The following is a 19,806-nucleotide window of genomic DNA, read 5'->3' as shown; positions in this document are numbered from 1 at the left end:
AATTTTATGCCTGTGTTAATTTTGGTGCAATTATTTAAATTTCATATCATTTTTAATTGCTTCTATTATTTGCCCCCTTTGTAACTATGTTATAAAAAGGTGCTTTGTTAATTATGCATTATTATTATCATCATTCATGTTATTATTATTATTATTATTGTTAGGGTTTTTAAAACCAAAGTGCCTGTATATTTTAGGCACTTTGACATGATTTCTTAAGATTATACCACTACAGGCAGTTTTTCAGTCAGATTTTAGTCTGTTTTTTCTACTCTCATTATTTTGTGATTATTAATTTGTGTTTTTTTCCTGCTTTTCATTTCATCCATCAGACAAACACCTTGAGGTTGTGTCCATTGTGCAGTACCTCAGGAAATTGAATCTGTAACACACAGCAACAGTTTTTTCTCTTGTCACATTCTGGCAGGTCATAATTCGAAAGCAGCCTTTTGCTGTTGTGGAATTGTTTTTTGTTTGACGTGGCTGACATGTTTTGTTTCAAAGCAAATGCCAATGACACTCTGGTTTGTCACAGTTTGCGCTGCTCCGTAACTCTATCATTACACGATCCCTCAGTTGTTCACCTGTCTGGCTCTATAAGACACTGTCTTAGTTGTCACAGCATTTTTCTTCTCCCGTTTGTCTCATCAGCATGTGCAAAACTGAGGAGGTGAAGGATGACACTGATGTTAAAGCCGATGGAGGGGAAGATAGAGACGAGAACAGCAAGGTAAAGAGGAGACACTCACTCACTCACACTCACTTGGTGCTTTACTAACAAGTGTTGTGTAACTATTTAGAATTAGTTTTCATCATCTGAGAGGAATTCATTATTAATTGCATTGTATATTTATATATTCTATTCATATTATGTGATGATAAAAGCTGTAGAAATTATCCCAATCATAAATGTTACATGAATGAATGAATGTTTTTGAACTGTTGCACAAAAAAAGGAAAATGATGACAGTTTTGAAAGAATTGCATAAATCATTTGTTTTGAGTTATTCTTTTACTAGAATCATATTTCAAAAGTGACATCTCATGTCACTTTTACAACTCATATCTTATTTATCCTGTGTTCAGTTTAATAGTAACATTTTACACATTATACAATGTAGCAACGCTACATCTGTCTCTTTTTATTGAATTTAAATACAAGTAAATTGTGGTATATTAATATTAACAGAGTTTGTAGTCTTAGGACAGTGTGTAGTTTCTGGTAATTGTGTGGACAAGAGCTGCACTTGTATTGCTATTGTGTTCATTTGTATGCTTTCTGTCTGTTTGTGTCTTTAATGGACAGGGCGAGGAAACCTGCTCCAGCACCGATACCTCAGACAAGCCAGACAGCACTGGTCCAGGTGAGACATGCCAGGCTGTAGTTTTTTTTCATTAGTTTCCTCAGGAATAAAGAATTACTCATCAGGCCTTACTTTCAAAATCATCCACACTCACATTTATTTTCCTCTGTAGAGATTTTCTTGTGATAGGTGGCTGTATAATATCCTCTCTGACATCAGCAGCTCGTAAAAGCAATTGAACCATCATTTCAACTCGTCATTGTTATGTTTTCCCTTAATGAGTCCGACACCCTTTAAAGACACTGTGATATAGCTTCTCACCGCCAAACCACAACTCATTCCTGTGTCGTTTCCTGTGTAAATCCATTTGATCTTCGTTTCGCCGTGTGGCTTTGCAGAGTGCAGGGATGATCAAATGTGCAAAATGAGTTTTGATGGTTGTATCGGCACTCGTGGTCTCAGTGGGCACATTTAATGAACATCCAATTGTTGAATGGCTCTCTGGAGAAAGAGCGCCTGGTAAGATATCCAGATAAATACTCTGTTGTTCTGGTGTAAATGGGGGAGCTTAACACGTTTTCTTTTTTTAGCAAAAGACTGATTTCCCATTTACTGTAATGGGAAATATGGGGGAAAAACTTTGATCCCAAATTTACAGCTTTCAGTTATTTGATTTTTATGATTTGCAGCTTCAAGTTTTTTGGGTTGTGCTGGAAATTCCTGTGACCTTTTAGAATTTGAAATGAAATTGAATTACTTTTCATTCAGCTGGAAAAAGAAAGTTGCATTTATTGCTGTCAAAATGTTTTCTTTCTTTCTCTGCACAGACCCCCAAATATCTGCTGATGTGTGCACCCAGAATGGGACTTTAGTCACAACCACTACAACAACGGGAACGGGAACAGGTGTGGCAGCTCTGCACGTGGTCCAGGCCCGACCCCTTTGGCCCAGTGGCCCTGCCATAACGGCACGTATACGACGCCTCATCACTGCCTACCAGCGGTTTACGCTACGCCGAGAGCCTCTGCTCAGACACGACTTCTTGCTTCACGACAGCCTCGTGGGCATGGGGGTCGGTGGAACTGGAGCCTCTCACAGTCATCACACTGGTGGACCACACACGTGGCAACTGAGTGAAGAGCTGAGGAGGTGTTCTGTGGTCAGCACAGAACCTGACCCCCTGTTTCTAGAGTGGCAGAGAAGGTAATGATGCCGAGATTCTTTTCTGAATCGACATAAATGCTGATCAGATTTTTTAATTTATTAAAAAGAAGTTATCAAGTATGATTTCATTGTCATTTCCTTGAACTAGAAACTAATAAACCTGTATATCTTAAAGCTGCGGTAGGCAACATATTGTTTGCCATTATTGAGCAATAATACCATAATAACCTTTCACCTGATATGAGAAAGAACTGCACCTTCTCAAGGCAACATGTGATTTCCTCTGTAACACCTCTGACACAAATATTGAGTTGTGTTGTCCACATCTGTCTTTGTCTACTCGGTCATGTCACAGGTGGACTCGTCGGGAGCAAGCTGATTTTTATCGCACCGTGTCGTCATTTGGGGTCGTGTATGATTCAGAGAGGAAAATCTTTGACTGGTCTCAGTTCAGAGCATTGGCTCGACTGGAGAGGAAGACGGACGAGAGTTTGGAGAGATACTTCAATTCCTTTGTCAACATGTGCAGGACAGCCTGCAAGCTGCCTCTGAGAAAGGAAGAAGGTATGATTTAAATTTAATGGACATGTGCTATATGACAGTGAGAGATGACCATGGCTCTTTCGACCCAGTATTTTATTTGTCCTGACACAGTTTTATAATGATCTGATCAGTTCAGATACCTAAGAAAAGATACTTAACGTGATCTCTATTACCATCTTTAGTAGCTCTGCTCTTAGTTACCGATATTAGATATATAGTTTTACATTACCACTGCCTGGAGAACTAGAGTATACATCGTGGCCCATTTCTCATGTCATCACACTAAATTGCATAACTTTTTCATGCCATTGTAAACATACAGTGGTCGACAGAAACCACTTAGTTCCTTGAAACAGGTTCCTGGTACTGCACAGTTCCTGGAACAATGAGGTAGACACACCTTTAAACGCAATCAAGTGTAATAGCTGAGCCATCGCCTGGATACCCCCTCTAATCCTGATCCACACTGAATTTGAATGTCCTTGGTTCATATCCCATTTCTCCTTCCACACTGGTTAGTAAAGATATGTTAAGTAGATTTTCACTGCTAACAAACAACCAAAACAGCATCTGTTGCTGTGGTCACCTTCAAGTTTAATAGTTTAATTTCTACTTGTCTCCATGCCAAAGTGTCTTTGGGCAAGTCACTAAATCCTAAATTAAACACTCAATAGCCTTTGGCAGAATTGACCGTGTGTCAATGGGCGTGAAAGAAAAGCTGCTGCTTTGAGTCTAATGTGTTTGCCTTAATCTCTGAATCTTTCTCTAGCTCAATGTTCATATTGATTGTCCATCCCTCCCTCTCCTGTCATTCTAGGCCTGGTGGACCCCACCTTGTTGGTTGAGCCTTTGACTGAGGAGAGAGCAGCCCGGACTTTATACCGCATCGAGCTGCTCCGCAAAATCAGAGAGCAGGTGGGCACTATGAAGGAAAAAATCATTAACACTAGTTCATCTCTGTGTTAGAACCAAAGTCCAGAATATTGAGGAGATAAATATCCATAAATCTATCTAGATGTATCAATCACTTCAGGCTACCAAAAGTGGGACTTAAATAAACTGTTTTACTAGTCTGCTTTACCCAAAGCACAACATGATGGAACACACAGTGAAATACTGTATAAAACAAACAGTCTATTTCACAGTTTTTTTTAAAAAACACATTTTAAAAAATCATCCTGAAAATAGCAGCCTGTGACACACTTATTTTTACTGTATTATGAATTAATTCAAATATGTGCATGCATTCTCTTCTAAAACGCAAAATCAAAATGGTTGCACAAATCTACATTTTTCCTTGTGAATGAACTATTTGTTTTTTTTGTTTCATCTGATTCTGTTTCTCCCTTCCACACAGGTTCTCCATCACCCTTTACTCTCGGCCCGCCTCCAGCTCTGCCGCCCCTCCCTCTACCTCCCAGTTTGGTGGGAGACTTGCAAACACGACCGCGACCTCCTCATTGGGGCAGCGCGCCACGGTTTGAGTCGAACCGACTTCTACATCCTCAACGACCCGCAGCTGAGCTTCCTGGAAGCGCACAGGAACTATGTCAGGGGACAGCACTCCTCTCACATTCATCCTCAGAGTCATCATCACCCTCACCATCCATCTTTGACTTCTCACTCTGGCATCTCGTCCTCCTCTACGTCCTCGTCTCATCCGCAGCTTCCCCATCCTCACTGCTGTTTGTACGACTCTGGCCTCAGTCACCAATCCCCTCAGCCTCCAGAATACCCCCACCAGTCCTCTCACCACCACCAGCATCATATTGTCTCTCCATCAGCTCCTTCTCCGTCCTCCTCCTCTTCCTCCTCCTCTCACCCACACCTCCAACCTCCACCACTGGATGCCCAAGATTCGGCCTCACCAAGCCTGGGAATCGTGTCTGGATCACGGGGCGATTTCCTTGACTGTCCTCCTCTGGATGAAACTCTGGAGCTGAGTTCCCTTCAGCATGACGCCATGTCAACAGATGCTTTACACGGAGGGAAGACCTCTAAGGATGCCCTCAACGGTTTCCCCTTTAACTCGGCTGCAGGAGGTCAAAGCATGCTCAACTCATATGGTGTGGGTACGACAGACTTGGATTCTAAAATAAGGAGTGATGTGCTCGTAGGTGAGCAAGGTTCATCAGAGGAAACTGGGCTGATGGCGCCATCAGTGGAGCTGGACCAGTTACAGGTAAACACGGTATTCTTCATCTGGAGTGATGAGCTGTTAAACTAAAAATGTTTGATTAAGTATGTTTCATAGCAACTGTAGATTAATTTGAGGTAAAAACCTCTGTTATTTAAATTATTGATTAATCTAGTTTGTCTGATGATAATTCTATTATTGTTTGATTTGGAAATTATTGCAAAGTGTTGAGAGAATATCAAGTAATTTAAACATTTTCTAGTTTTTCTTTTAAAGACCAGTGTGTGTGATTTAGGAGGATCCATTGGAACAAATAACATAGTATCACAGGTTTCGGCCAGATGCAGTCTGAAGTAGTTGGCAGAAGTATACAACTGTATGAGGTGTTCTTTTTTTCATCGACCAACTCCATCTCTGCAGGCTCCCTGGGACAGTACGGACCACTCCAGTCCTACTCACCACATGTTCAACGAATCTGACCCAATCCTGGGTCCCTCCACTCTGGAGGCTGGTTTCCTTGAGGAGGAGGATGAGGAGGCACAGGGAGGAGACAGAGGAAGGGAGGATGGTGGCATTCTGGAGGATTGCTTAGGCCTCCCACCCTCTTCCTCTCCTTCTCACCCATCTGCAGGAGACCCTGTGGAGCCACTGTCCTCAAGTTACATACTCTTTAAGGTTAGTTGCCTTCAGGTAGTGGAGACATAATGATCTGAAGTTATTTGTACAGTATTATTTGTATAGCCCCTCACTAGTCTGGATGACCACCCAAATTGTGTTACGGTACAGTTTTACAGTTCACCTGTGCAGTGGTTTTTATAATGAAACTGTAGCCACTCTTACAAACTTACAGTTGGGAGATTACACCCGTCTACCCACCGTCTACCCATCGTTTTCAGTGTTACTAAAAATTACTGTTGTATCCTCCACATGAGGGTTGCACTGGAGTCAATCCCAGCTGACACAGGGCGAAAGGTGGGGTACACCCTGGACAAGTCCCCAGTCCATTTCAGGGCCAACACACAGAGATGAACAACATTCACTATATCATTCAAATTATATTAAGTCACTCTAGGAAATTAAGAATCATCTTCAGATGTTTCTTGTGTTGAAAGTCACTGAGATATTACGATTTGTTAAAATGGTCTTTCAGTGAAAATGCAAGTAAGATGCTTGTGTATTAGAGCATTTCAATTAATTTCCACTTATGTAATTTAAAATAGCAGTTGAAATGTTAAAATGGCAGTTCTGCCTAAATCTGATTTTGACACTTGTGTTTTATTCATCCAGGACATTGGCGTGAGTGAGGAACCCAGTGCCGATCAAACAGACCTGTCAGTGAGCCCCCCTCCCCCTTACGTCCCCCCTCCTCCTCTCTCTCTCTCTGACATGACTGCCCATGAGCCGCAGGTTAGGCTGAGCCACTCAGATGTTGCCGAGAGCCTGTCCAATCCTGTGGATGAGGGAGATGAGCAGGAGCAAGGCACAGGGTTTGAGTTTGATGACAAAGAGGAAGAGGATGTGGAAGACTTTGCTGGGGAGACCATGGAACAGAACATTCAAAAACAAGGAGATCAAAGTATGGAAGGAGAGCACTGTGATGCATACCAAGGTATGCTGTGGGAAAAAAAGCTGACACTGTTTTAATGATGTCAATGGAGGAGGCTTAAACTGATTGTATTGACCTTGACCTTGAAATTGTTATTGGTGGTATTGGTTTGTAAGTAATTGCAGGACAGGACTTCTTTTTCCTCCTTGATTACTTATTGATCGAGGTTGCTGTAAGATTTTATATATATATGTGTGTGTGTGTATATATATATCTATATCTATATGTGTATGTATATGTGTATATATATATATATACACACAGTATATATGTGTGTATATATATATATATATATGTATATATATATACATATATATATATACAGTATATATATGTGTGTGTGTGTGAGTGTGTTCCTAATTGAACTGAAATCAGTCAACTAATGTTGCAAGGTTTTATTTGTCATCCAGATGCAGACCAAAGTTTGGTATTAAATCCTGACATGGACCAGATTGATGGCCTGGGAGAACAGGATGAGAGGATGGTGGTCTCAAACCATCTGTCTCAAGAGCTTCAGGAACACATTGAGCAAGGGGAACATAAGACTGACTTTCCTCAAGTGCATCATTATCTTGGGAAGCTGGATCATTGCCCTCAGTCTATTGAAGAATCTGGGGAGGATATGGATGGTTTGATCTTATATCAGACAGTCGATGGAAAGACAATGGAAAACTCTGCTGAATCTGGAACGTTGATCCCAAATGCGTCAGGAGAGTTCCTGCAAGTGAGAGAAATTGTAGAAAATTCCAGAGAGGAAGGTTCAATGGAGAATTCGGATCTTTCAGATCAGTTGGATGAGATCTCAGATGGTCAGATCGATCATGTTTCTCTTATGGATATGCCACTAATTCAGCCCTGTGATGAAACGGGAGTAAAACCGTCAAATACCAAAGCCAGTAAGATGGAGCTGGACAGCATTTACTCAGAATGCACTCAACCTCCCTGCCCCTCTGCTTCCCTCTCATCTGTTACATTAGCATCGGAGTCTGATGAGACCTCCACAAAGAGCAGTGCAGAAGTTGGAGTCAAAACAGAGGTTTCTACAGATCAGGTGAACTATGAAGGTACAGATGAAGACTGTAAAAATAGAGCCCTGACAATCTCCATCAATGAAGACAACAAAGACAATCTTCTTGATCAAAATAAAATTGATGCCTCTTTACCTGAAAACAGCATTGACACTAAACCATTGGATCTTAAGTTTCCTCTTTTACCAGGTAGTGAGAATAAAACGGCACAACTGGAGCTACCAATCAAAGTGGAGGAGACAAAGACAGAGATTGTTGAGGAAGTATTACACATTTACCCTGACAGCTCTCACATGAAACAAGAAAAACTTTTTTTCCACCCCGTAAAGTCAGAGGACTTGGTGACCAAAGCTGAGCAGCTGGACTATCCTGTGAAAGAAGAAACACCAGAGTCTAAACCTGAAGATCTAAGCCTTCCCATGAAGCCTGAGACCTTAGACAGTAAACCCGAGATTCTCCAGGTTGCTTCCTACCCAGATAGTGTCCAAGTAAAACCTGAAGCCAAACCAGTAGCTCTTTGCTTTGCTTTTTATCCAGATGGAGCAAAACTTAAGCACGAGACGAAGCCAGACGGTTTAAGGATAACAGCTTTTCCTGACACATCTGCCATCAAGCCTGAAGCCAAGCCAGACGTTCTGGAGTTCGCAACATATCCAGACAGCTCTGAGGTCAAACCTGAGATCACGCCAGATGGCCTTGAGTCTATGGTTCTGTCTGAGATCAAAGTTGAGATGAAGCAGGAGCTGTTGGAGGCGGACAGCACAGTCCTAACCCCAAAGCTGGAACAGACAGATGGGTTGGTGGACTCCACAGAGAGCCTGGTGGACAAAGGACAAATAAAGGAGGAGAGGCCAAGTGCATCAGGTACAAAGTCATTTAATTTCAGACTGGGTTTAAGATTAAAACGATCTGGATCAACTGCAACTAATGATTGTTTTAATGTGTACTTTAATTTGTTTTAATTTAAAATGCTTCACATTTGAGAAACCAGTTAATACTTTTTTTATAGTTATAGTTTTAAGATCTCAGACAGTGAATCCAAGTTCCAAGTTTCACCAACTGTAATTAATGTTTGAGCACATGATGGCATCAGTTGAATAATGTATTGAAAACAATTTCAATATGATTAAAATGTTGAGCTGAGACCATCATCTTCTTCTTCTATAGTCTCTGTGGTGGAAGGATACACAGACAGCCCCAGGTTTGCCACTCCCATTTCCATATGTGAGATTCCTGATGGTCTTCATGACACCAGGGAGCCGACCATCGCACAGCTCTTACAGGAGAAAGCACTTTACTCGTTTTCAGAGTGGCCAAAGGTATTCTACTGTTGTTTATGTAAAAAATGTCAGTGAAACTAATCTTACAGAGGAAAATCTTTGACCGTAATAATTATGGTTTACAAAGTGTAATTTCTGCATGTAATATGAAAAAATACTACCAATAAATAAATTAATACATTTGCTGATTATTGAGTCACTCTAACTAAATTCAAATCAAGAAGAGATTTTTGTGCTGACATGACTTTAATGTATTTTATAAACCTTTCTAAAATTTGCCCTAGCTTCACTTTTGTTATTATCTTCTTCTCATTTCCTCAGACTCGCCTTTCTTATTATGAACTTGTGCACACTTTCACATTGCTATGTCCTTTGCAGGACCGGGTTATCATCACTCGCCTGGACAACATCTGCCACGCCATCTTAAAAGGGAAGTGGCCTTGTCCGAGTGAGCAGCAACACTCGCCAGGCTCCTTGACCACCAACTCATGTCTGGCCAACAGCCTAGCCCAGCATCACCACCACCGAGCAGGGTTCCTCCCCACCACAGTATCGAACTCCATCACAGGCCAGACCAGAGTCCAGCAGACAAACTCTGGACTGGGCTTCCCCATCCCACCCCCTCTCACAAGATTACCTAAGGTGAGAACACACAGCACTTGAGACCTAATGAATCTGTGAATTCCCTTTTTGTGCACATTAATGTGTCGCTCATCCATCTACATTTATCTCCACTATCTCATGCCATAGTTCATAACAAGTGGTGTCCAGTATATACTGCTGGTAATGTGAAATCTCCCTCATAACAAATGAAAAAGTCTCCTGTGCTCAAGCATCGTCATCGTCCGTGACACACTGTTGTTCCTGTCAAGGGTGGAGTGTAATGCCTCTTATGCACTGTGAGACTTCAGCAATATTATAAGATCCTTATAAATCACACTGTGCAACACAGGTCTAATAAACTTGGCTGAGACATCAAGTATAATTATGTGCAGACTGTTTGATGTTGACACCCAGTGAATTGTAGACTACAACGTAAAGTTGTAGAATCAGCGATGCCATTAGCTACAATGCCAGTTAGCGACATCTTCAGCTATGCCACAGGAAGAGAACAAAGGCATTATATTATTTTGTGATACGTTTGATATTCATTGCAACACATTAAATTGACGGCACTAAAATTCAAAAAGACCTGTCCAGGGTGTACCCCACCTTTCGCCCTATGTCAGCTAGGATTGTCTCCAGTAGCCCGGCAAACCCTCATGTGGAGGATGAAGTGATAGTAAATGTATGAATTAATAATATTCAAACACTGGACACTTCTTGTTCATATCATTGTTTCTTTTTGTAAAGTTACTTGTCTCTGTAACGTGTACTGTTGGTACTGTGTGTGTTTATAGTCTATGAATAGAGAATCATTAAGATTTGATTTATAAAGAAACAATGTGTATTCAAGGAGCGAAATTCTGACGATCCTGGCTCCGCGCCACAGAAAATGAGCAAATTTATACTTGTATTTTTATTTACTTGTATTCTCTCTGACGAGCAAATCAGGAAAGCTACCTTTGACATCATCAGGCACATGAAGAAACTGCGTCAAAATTAGGAGCTGATAAATGAGTATTGTTGACGTGAAGGGCTCATGGTTCTACCCAGGTCTTGTTGACAGTCGTCACTGTGTCGTGTCTCAGTCCATATGTATGTCTAATAAAGCCATCATCTCTCTCTCATTCTTGTCTACCTCTCACCCACCCTGTCCACCCTGACAGTACATGCCGCGGGGCAGCGCATGCGGGCGCGGAGCTTGGCGCCTCACCTCCTTGCCTCTCTTACAGGAGAGGCTCGTGGCTCCTCCCTTCCTCCCCGAGCTCAAACGCACAGGAGGTCGGAGGTCTTTTGACTACGAAGCGGCTGCGGTGGCAGCTGCTGCCAAGGTTTTAGCTGGGAAGTCAGCAGCAGCATGCCACACTGCTGCCACCACAAGCTCCAGCGGTGAGAAGGTGCCGGTGGTAGCCCCGCCTTCTCACCGCACAGCACCCATGTTGATCAATGGCTGGCAAGAAACGGCCATTGATCTAACCAAGTCGTCTGCAGAAATATGCACCAGTGGTGGCACTGCGACAGGTGAGGCTGTGGTTGCACCAGGGATCAGCCACCATGGAGCTAGTCCTGGCAGCAGTCTCAAGTTGCCACCGCTGCCCCCCATCACTGCACCCTTACCAGGCTCAGTGGGGATCGACATGGCCGGGATACTGCAGGCTGGGCTAATCCATCCTGTAACTGGGCAAATAGTTAATGGGAGCCTGAGGGGAGATGACTCACTGAGGAGGAGGAGAGGGAGGAGAAGAAACGTAGAGGCTCTGTACTCTGAGTTCACCAAGAGCCGAGGACTGCACTTGCCTGAGACACAGGTGGGTAGAGGGAGGAGGGCCTTTTCAGTGTTAGGCCAGTTAAAACTGTATGTGCTTCACTGTGACAATACAGAGAAACTGCACTTAGGGGGAAATCTCCGAACTTAAAAAAGAAGGTTTCAGGGTAAAATCATCCTTCTCACTCATCAGTTTTAAAGTGTTAAAATAGCTGCACCTGTGTGTTTGTGTTTGTGTCTTTCCACATGCAGGGCCGGGTGGAGGTGATCAGCCACTCCTCTGTCTCCTCCTCCACTTCCTCACCATCCCCCTCTCCCTCAGAGCGACCAGCAGGTCCCCCCACACCGTCCTCCTCTTCTACTCCTACCCCCACACAGACGCCTCCTCAGCCAGAGATCATGGCCATCGACCGAGAGGCAGCCAGCAAAGGCCTGATCGAGTGGCTGAGACAGAATCCGGGCTACAGTATGGAGCTGCCCACGTTTGCTCATGTACGTCTGATAGTCTTTGTTTTGTTCTGTTCATTGTTTATACCACTCGTGCTTTTTGTTTCTTTCTGTGTGAAATTGTTTTAACATTTGAGAATTTGTGATGCTTCTCTAAACCATTGTTTGTTACTTACAGCACCGCCATTTGTTTGTGTTTAATTATGATCGTGTCTCCCTAACTCCTCTTTCTTCCTCCTCCTCCTCTACAGACTGGAGCAGGTCTGTTACATAGTTTTGTGGAGCGTCCCAAGCAGAGGAGGCATCGCTGTAAAGACCCAACTAAGCTGGATATCAACTCTCTGACGGGAGAGGAGAGGGTTCCTGTTGTGCACCGAGGCACTGGACGCAGAGTATGAAAAACACACACGCACACATAGAGCTCATTCACATTATTAGTTCATCAGCATCGTAACATTTCAAAGTGTTTTTTGATAAAGTTCAGTCACAAAATCCTATTGCATTTCATTTCATATTGCATTGCTCCAGCTTGATGGCGCTGTGGTGTCATTATTCTTCACACAGGCTAAAAGGAACCTGAGAACTAATGAAATCACTGTGCTGGTTCTCTTTCTTGCAGCTTGGTGGTGCTATGGCTCCAGCTATAAAGGAGCTTTCCAGGTGGCTGGATGCCAACTCGGAGTACTACGTAGCTCCAGACTGGGCTGATGTGGTCAAACACTCTGTGAGTATTTAACAGCTAACTAATTATTTCTGCCTCTACTTCTGCTTATTATTATCATACCTTTATTTTCCAAACTCAAACTACACACATGTGCTGCCGTTCTCTTTAAATGACTCTTAAATATATTGATTTATGTGCAACTCTTTCTTATTTGTAGGGTTTCCTCCCTGAGGGGAAGTTCTCTCGCATCCTGACGGAACCCGTCAACAGAGATCCGGGTGCACGGCGCCGCGGACGGAGGCCTCGCAGTGAGATGCCAAAACCTCTTCTGTCTGACTCCGCCTCTGGCCTGGGTCCCCCACTCTTTATGAACGGTGGTTTAATCAGCAGCATGGACTCTATGGTGGCTATGCAGAGTCTTCGTGGTGGTATTCCTGGCATTCCCATCTCTGGGATCATGGCAGCTGGATTCCCTCCTGGTTTTTCTGCAGCTGTGCAGGCAGGAGCAGCTGGAGCATCGGCAGAAGATGCCAAGAATGGGTTAAGTATGTTACCCATGATGTTGCACGGTATCCCGCACCCCCATGGGGCTGCGATCCCACAGCACGCCTTGTTCAGCGTTGGTGCAATGATGGCGCACACGGCGGCGCCACCTCCTCCTCACCCCAGCTCCTCCTCCTCCTCCTCCTCATCGGCCTGCTCTTATTCTGTGTCCAAGGTCACAACCACGACTGCACCTTCTACATCTGAGATAGGCAGCACCACATCGACAACACCTGCCGATAGAGAGAGTGCTGCCTCCTCAGCTGCTGGTGGCGAGAAGGAGAGGAGCCATGAAGAGAAAGGAGCAGAGACCAACAAAAGGCCAGGAGGGTTGGAGGCTGCAACCATCATTACCTCCACCAGCAGGCCCCATCTTGGCTCTGCACATCTGGGAGCCAGTGCCAGCAGCCATCTTACCTTCAACCCCTTCCTGATCCCGGGCATGTCTCACGGCCTGCTGTATCCACACATGTTCTTACCACATGGTGGAATCATGGCACTGCCTGCCATGCCACCTGGTGTAGACAGTTCCCCTGGAAGCCCAAAGAGGAGGAGGAAGAAGGGGAGGGAGGAAGGGGAAAGAGAGGAGGAGAGGGAGAAGGTAACAATAGGAGAGTTACAGGAGAGAGGAAGTACAGTCAAGGCTAGTGTTGCCTCCTCCTTATTCCCCTCTACCTCGGCTCTAGACCAAGGCCCAACTCTGACTGAGGAGTCCCAGACTGGGCAGGGAGGTGGCGAGGACAGGCCTTCAGAGGAACTGGACTCCCATAACCATCCTGAGGGAGCATCAGCAGCAGCAGCAGCAGCAGCAGAGGAGAATGAGGAGGGATTAGAGGAGACTGGAGGAGAAGCAACAAGGGAGGAGAAGCAGGAAACTGTGGGGCAGAGACAGGTGGAAGGAGAGGAAGCATAGAGGAGACAAACAAACTGCGGAGGGCAGAGAGACAAACCACTCCCCCTACTCTGTTCCATCTCCTCCACCATTGCTCCTTTTCTCGACTGAGCAACAGTGTAAAGTTTGTGCCGTGTCTGTCAGTTAATGTCCATGTAAAGACTTTTATTATGACAATGACTAATAATAACGATAATGATTATATTCAACTTGGTCATGTTTATATTCCAAGACCCCACCCACCGTCCACACTCCCTCCTTGTATACAAACAAGTGTAAGAAATGATCTGTGTATTCTTCCCCTTCATTCTGCATCAAGACAAAATCAACAGGAACACACACTTGCATACACACACACTGCAGGCAAGATGTGTTAACCAAGAAGCTACTTTAGAAGTCACACAGTAATCCCAGATTATCTGTTCTGGTTTCAGACTTGCAAATTTAGATCAATGTATGATTGGAGAGTTGTGACACAGCTATCACAGGTGGTTTTTTTTTCGTCTTAATGGATACTTTAGGAAAACATAAAATAGCGTACTTTGAAAAGTTTCTGAGTGCAGCCCTTTTAAAATGTATTTTTTATTTTTTTATATTTCATTAACGTAACTCTAAAATAAGATGGTTTAAGGAAGCTACCAAATCAACCAAATTTTTTTTTTTACCCATTAAAATCAAGAAAGCTGTGGCCTTTATATTAACTAGAATGTCAAAAAAAGTCACATAACAATGATCAGCCAGTTACTCCTCTTTAAGATAATGTAATTGTTATTTTTTATTTGGCTTTATATTTGGTTTATATAATCAATTCTCTGCCACTGCTGCTAACACTTCTTTTTTAAGAAGTTAATTTACATTTAACACCAGAAGAATCCAGATTCCAAAAACAGGAACTTTGTCTTAGAGATTAATTGAGTAGAGTTTTTTTTTTTTTTTCATTTTCTTTTTTTTTTTTAGATTACGTTAAATCTTAAGATCAGACACAAAGTCACTTTTAGAGAAGAGGCATAATCAGATTTGTATTTTTCTTCGCCCCAGGAGCTAAATTGAGCCACCAGGGGGCAGTACGAGTCATGTTACAGGCAGCAGATTATTCAGCAGACACCGATTTGGAAAGAGTCCCAACAGCATCATCTTACAGTGAATCAGTTCAACAGTGGCTTATAAACGCTGTAAAACGACTGCTGCATAATGGTTCCAATCGTGACCTGTAGCATCAGCATCAGCATCATCATCATCATGTCAGTTAATATGTTAAGTGTGAGATTCTGTGTTGAGAGAAACACTTTCTGTGTGACGTCCATCATCTGTCCAGTGAAAGGGAAACGTCTGTTTCTTTGAGAGAACAGATAACACAAGGAGGATTAGGGGTACAGAGCGGTGTCGCACCTCATTGTTTCTTTTCCTCAGATTAGTTTTACAGTTTCTAAATATGTAAATCTATCACTGTATATTTCTCTTTTGTTAAGTTTTTTTTTGTTGTTTTTTTTTTGTAAGTGCACCATTTTATTTCTCTGGCCTTTTTGTTTCTCCAATGGAAAAAAAAAAAAGAAAATACTTGACACATGTGAGGGGATTTGCATTGAGGTTAGCCCCAGTGTTTTCAATATCAAGCAGACTGTACTGTACATTTAGTGGATGCAAGTGGCTGGCTTTCTTCTCAACAGGGTCTGTATTTTGAGGGTATAATGTCAGATATTTCTGTTTTGTAAAGTTGGACTTCACTTCTTTTGTTTTCACACATGAAAACATGATTTTTGCACAGTGTCTTTTTGTGAATGTTAACCCGTTGTTTCTTTCCTTTGTGTGTGTGTGTGTGTGTAAGTGAGAGAGAGTGTGTGTGTGCATGTATGCGCACACATTTTTTTGTTGTGTTGTAGCTTTTCTGTCTACAGGTCACATTTCTCGTTGGGGGGAGAAAAAAAAACATAGTTGTTGCCTTGTCACAAGTTTGTGGCTCTATATAATTTATTCTACTTTTCTTTTGCTTTGCCAAACTCTCACCAAATATGACATTCTTTCTCATTTCATTATCTATTTACAAATGTAAAATGCCTTATTTAGCTCGTTATTATTATTGTTGTTTTTTTTTTCTGTATAGATGCTCTGTTACATCTCCGTTTAGGGACGTCATTTTATCATGTTTATGTTCACATACATGTTCGTACATGGCCTTGGTGATGTGCATTAACAGTAAAGTGAAGGTACTGCTGTCCAAATCACGCGTTCTAAAAAAAAAAGTCAATCAAGTCATCGCTCAAAGCACAAAATGATTTAACAAAAAGTGACTCTTTCCGTACCTGTGCCTCTAAAAATGACCGACAGTCTCTCCTTTTCTTTTGTGGGCATCACTATTTTGACAGCACATTTCCACAGCGAAGTTAGCGTTGGAAGACAAATTAAATGTTGGAAAATGTGAAACTCTCTGTTGGATTTCTTCTAAACTCCCACATGGTGTCAGAGTGTAAGAGCAACCTCAAAAAGAGTGTAAGTTTGGAGGTTCATGCTCGTCGCTCTAATCAGTGGCACCCGCACCCGCGTTCACCCGTGTACTGAAACCTCAGCGGTGACGGTGGCAAGAGAAAATGTTGCAGTTTGGAAACCCTGAAATTGAACTTAAAAGTATGATAACGCACATGCTGTATTCACAATATAACCTTTATGGATCAGTTGTTATGAGCAGCTCCTTTTTTTTTTTTTAAATGTGACTCACTTCTTTCATTCTCGTATAGAAACTTGAAACAAACCTGTTGGTGCAGTGTGTGACAGCAGCTCAGTCATGTTGATGGCTCTGTATTGTCTCGTCGTGTCACATTTCACACCATGCCTTCTTTAACAGTGTTCTGTCCCCCCCCTTTTTTTTTTTTTTAAACTGAAGTCCTTAAGCTAAGGTCACCTCGATTAAAAAAACGAAACAAAAAAAAAAATCTGTTGTAAACGTATGTCATCATAAATAATGTATTTATTGTGAGGTTCTCGTCTTTACAGCGTCGTCTCATGACTGATTAATGGCTGATTTTGTTACTGTTGAAACATTTCCTGAAAGACAAAAGTGTTTTGGTTCACATGGAAGCTAAACTGTCACCTTTTTTTTTATTTTTATTTTTTACATGTAATAACATGATGAATATTCCCTGAAGTATCTGCTCTTTAAATGTGCCATATGTTAATAACCTTCCCTGACGGTGATCTTCTGATTATTGGGCTCAAACCTATTTCAGTATCAATTCCCAGAAAGTAACAATTGCCCCAGATTAAAAAAATGTGGTGAATAATTATTATTGTTATTTTTTGGACCGCATTTTCAGAGATGTCTGTGGAGTGCAGTACTTATGTTATTTCAGAAGCTGCACACCCAAAAAGCAGACGTAGATTTACACAATTACTCCTTTACGTAATCATTTACAATATGTTTTACAGTTTGTTATCTTTTGTTATGTGTGTGGAATACTGCATTATCAAATCATATGGATCTGGATTCCACTTTCCGAAGTTAATGTAAAACAGTTCTACAGAAATGCAGACAAATCTTGGATTCGAGCTCGAAAAGAAGCGATCATGCCTGAAAACTGTTCCGTTTGCTTGTTTGTTTACCACCCTGTCACTGGCCATGACATGCTACGTCTGCCATTTTCACAGAAAGGTATGAGAAACTCTCGTCACACGAGGACTTGTGACTTTTTGTCAGCTGATCTGTGGCTGATCTTTGACCTGCCTCACTGTAGAAGAAGAAGGCCAGGCTGTGTGAGAAAACTCACATCTTCCAAACACACCGCACAGCTCCAGTTCTGAGTATAAAGTTAAACAGGATTAGCAGATGTGTCAATATAAAGCTTAAAAGTCTAATGTGAAAAAATAAAATCTACTATCAAAGCATTTTGCCTTACTAAAGAGAATCTTATAAAAGCAAGAAAACCCTTGTGTCATTTGTCATCTGGTTCCATTCGTCACAGGCTGGTTTTCACTGACACTGATTTATTAGCCTTGAAATGAGAAGTGAATATAAGAGGGTTTTTCCCCTTTGTTTGTCTAACAGTTTGATATAATGTGGTTTAGGACTTTGCTGCAAATTAAGTTTTCTTTAATTCCCCTTGAACAGTTGGACTCGGATAAATCTTCGAAACACATTTTGTTTTTTTGCAAAATGACAGCGTGAAATAACAGTTTTAGGCAAATCAAATCGATTCCCGACAACCGCAATGACCGTATTTTACTTCACTATGCTTGTTTTGTTTTAACAAAGGCCTGTCAGAGAAATCAGTGACGATCAGAAACAGCTTCACCATCTCCGCCTGAACTCATATCTGTCAAACCCACTTTAATGCAATGCAAGCTGAATATCTGACGCTAAATGGACCCAAACAAATAGGTGCAATGTAATTGACAGACCACTACTGACTGGTCCTGAGTCAGTAACCTTCCTTGGTGGGGTTTTTATTTTTCTTTCTTTCTTCCTTCCTCTTTTTTGTTCATATTAGTAACTATATCTCTCTGTATTCCCATGTGGACCAATCTCATGAGTCAAAACATGGTATGTGTGATCTTTTATTGTGCAATAAAAGATGACTTTCAACTTTGCTTTGTTGTAGCCGAGTGATTCATGGACTCCTTACTGTAAACTGCAATTGATGCTGTACATCTTTTAATCAAGTCGCAGTCATTTTTTTATTTACGTTGCACTTTTTTCAGACTGGTATAGAAATTCAACACAAAATACTTCACGTCATAACAACCCCCACGTGGATACATGCTCGCGTGTCGATATGTACGAGTGAAGCACCAAGGCCAGGGTGAATCACGCATGGAGAAGGAGCTGAAGGTTTATTGACTGTGATGACCCTTTATGGTCTGTTGCTATGGTTACTGCTGATGCTGGGAAAAGGTCCAGCAGTCCTGTGATGCTGAGAAGAAAGTTAGCATGTAAAAGCAAGTGATGCCAAATGAAGCCTTTATCACGAGCATATCGCAGATGACACGTTTGCACAAGCGCACTTTGCGTTACCGTAATTACACAAAGATTTGTGCTATCGGAAAACAGCTGGTGAATCAGAGTCTTAGTCACCAGAGAGGAAAGAGTTGGAAGAGTTTGACCTGTTTTTGGACTATTGAGACAAAGACTCAAATAAATGCTATTTCAAATATGTTTTATACTGTTCTATGAGCTTTTGTATAAGTCCATAAACTTCTGGATTCAGTAGTTCCATGTTAATTGTGTTGACACAGAAATGTCTCTGCTGACCAATGTAGTTTCAGTCTCCACTATTTTTCAACAGGCTCATGTAACATGTGCTTGTTGACCTAAAAGTAACTGAGTGATGAGGACCAGAGATTAGGAACAATGATGTCAAAAAAGAAATAAGTAAAGTAGGAAAAACCCAATATTTCAAATCCAGTTTAACGGCTGAGGGAACAAGTTATTTCACAGAAAGTCTGCCTTGCTCAGAGGTCGCAGGCAGCGTTTCCCCCACAGCATGAGTGAGAATTCACCACGAAGAATATGCTCATGATATGCATTCGCTTTCGCCCTCTGTGAGACGCGTTTCTCCCAGACTGAATTAAGAATCCGTCAAGCACGTCCAAATTATTTTGGAGCAGACTTTGTGACCTTTTTCACAACTGACTGATCCTGTGCTGATGTGAAACTTAAGCTGAGAATCCTAATATTTGTAAGAACGTTCTCCCCGTGAAAATTTGTTGTGTCGATTTCTTGAAATGACGGAACATCTACCTGTAAAAGCAAAGATTGTCTGTCTGTTCATTGCTGTCAACTGTCCCGCGGTTCACTTCACATGGGTAGAAATGTGATATCCTCAGTCTTGAGTCAGTCTTG

General features: G+C 42.1%; 1 protein-coding gene across 5 annotated transcripts in view; it reads left to right on the top strand.

Annotated features, from left to right (window-relative positions):
* chd6 (chromodomain helicase DNA binding protein 6) overlaps positions 1-18,554 on the top strand; it is a 67,147-nt gene extending 48,593 nt beyond the window's left edge. For all 5 annotated transcript variants that reach the window (XM_044023399.1, XM_044023394.1, XM_044023395.1 and 2 more), the window contains exons 30-45: positions 652-730; positions 1,307-1,364; positions 2,132-2,507; positions 2,824-3,032; positions 3,829-3,926; positions 4,369-5,193; positions 5,569-5,823; positions 6,436-6,757; positions 7,165-8,646; positions 8,950-9,101; positions 9,441-9,704; positions 10,832-11,473; positions 11,683-11,922; positions 12,129-12,269; positions 12,497-12,601; positions 12,759-18,554. In XM_044023399.1, coding sequence (XP_043879334.1) covers positions 652-730; positions 1,307-1,364; positions 2,132-2,507; positions 2,824-3,032; positions 3,829-3,926; positions 4,369-5,193; positions 5,569-5,823; positions 6,436-6,757; positions 7,165-8,646; positions 8,950-9,101; positions 9,441-9,704; positions 10,832-11,473; positions 11,683-11,922; positions 12,129-12,269; positions 12,497-12,601; positions 12,759-13,997 — 6,487 coding nt within the window. In that variant the 3' untranslated portion in view covers positions 13,998-18,554. The remainder of the gene's footprint in view (positions 1-651; positions 731-1,306; positions 1,365-2,131; positions 2,508-2,823; positions 3,033-3,828; positions 3,927-4,368; positions 5,194-5,568; positions 5,824-6,435; positions 6,758-7,164; positions 8,647-8,949; positions 9,102-9,440; positions 9,705-10,831; positions 11,474-11,682; positions 11,923-12,128; positions 12,270-12,496; positions 12,602-12,758) is intronic.
* Positions 18,555-19,806: the final 1,252 nt, after the last annotated feature.

Source organism: Solea senegalensis, linkage group LG4 (assembly GCF_019176455.1).
Source record: "Solea senegalensis isolate Sse05_10M linkage group LG4, IFAPA_SoseM_1, whole genome shotgun sequence".
NCBI classification, from domain to species: Eukaryota; Metazoa; Chordata; class Actinopteri; order Pleuronectiformes; family Soleidae; genus Solea; species Solea senegalensis.
This window is presented reverse-complemented; position numbering and strand designations above follow the sequence as displayed.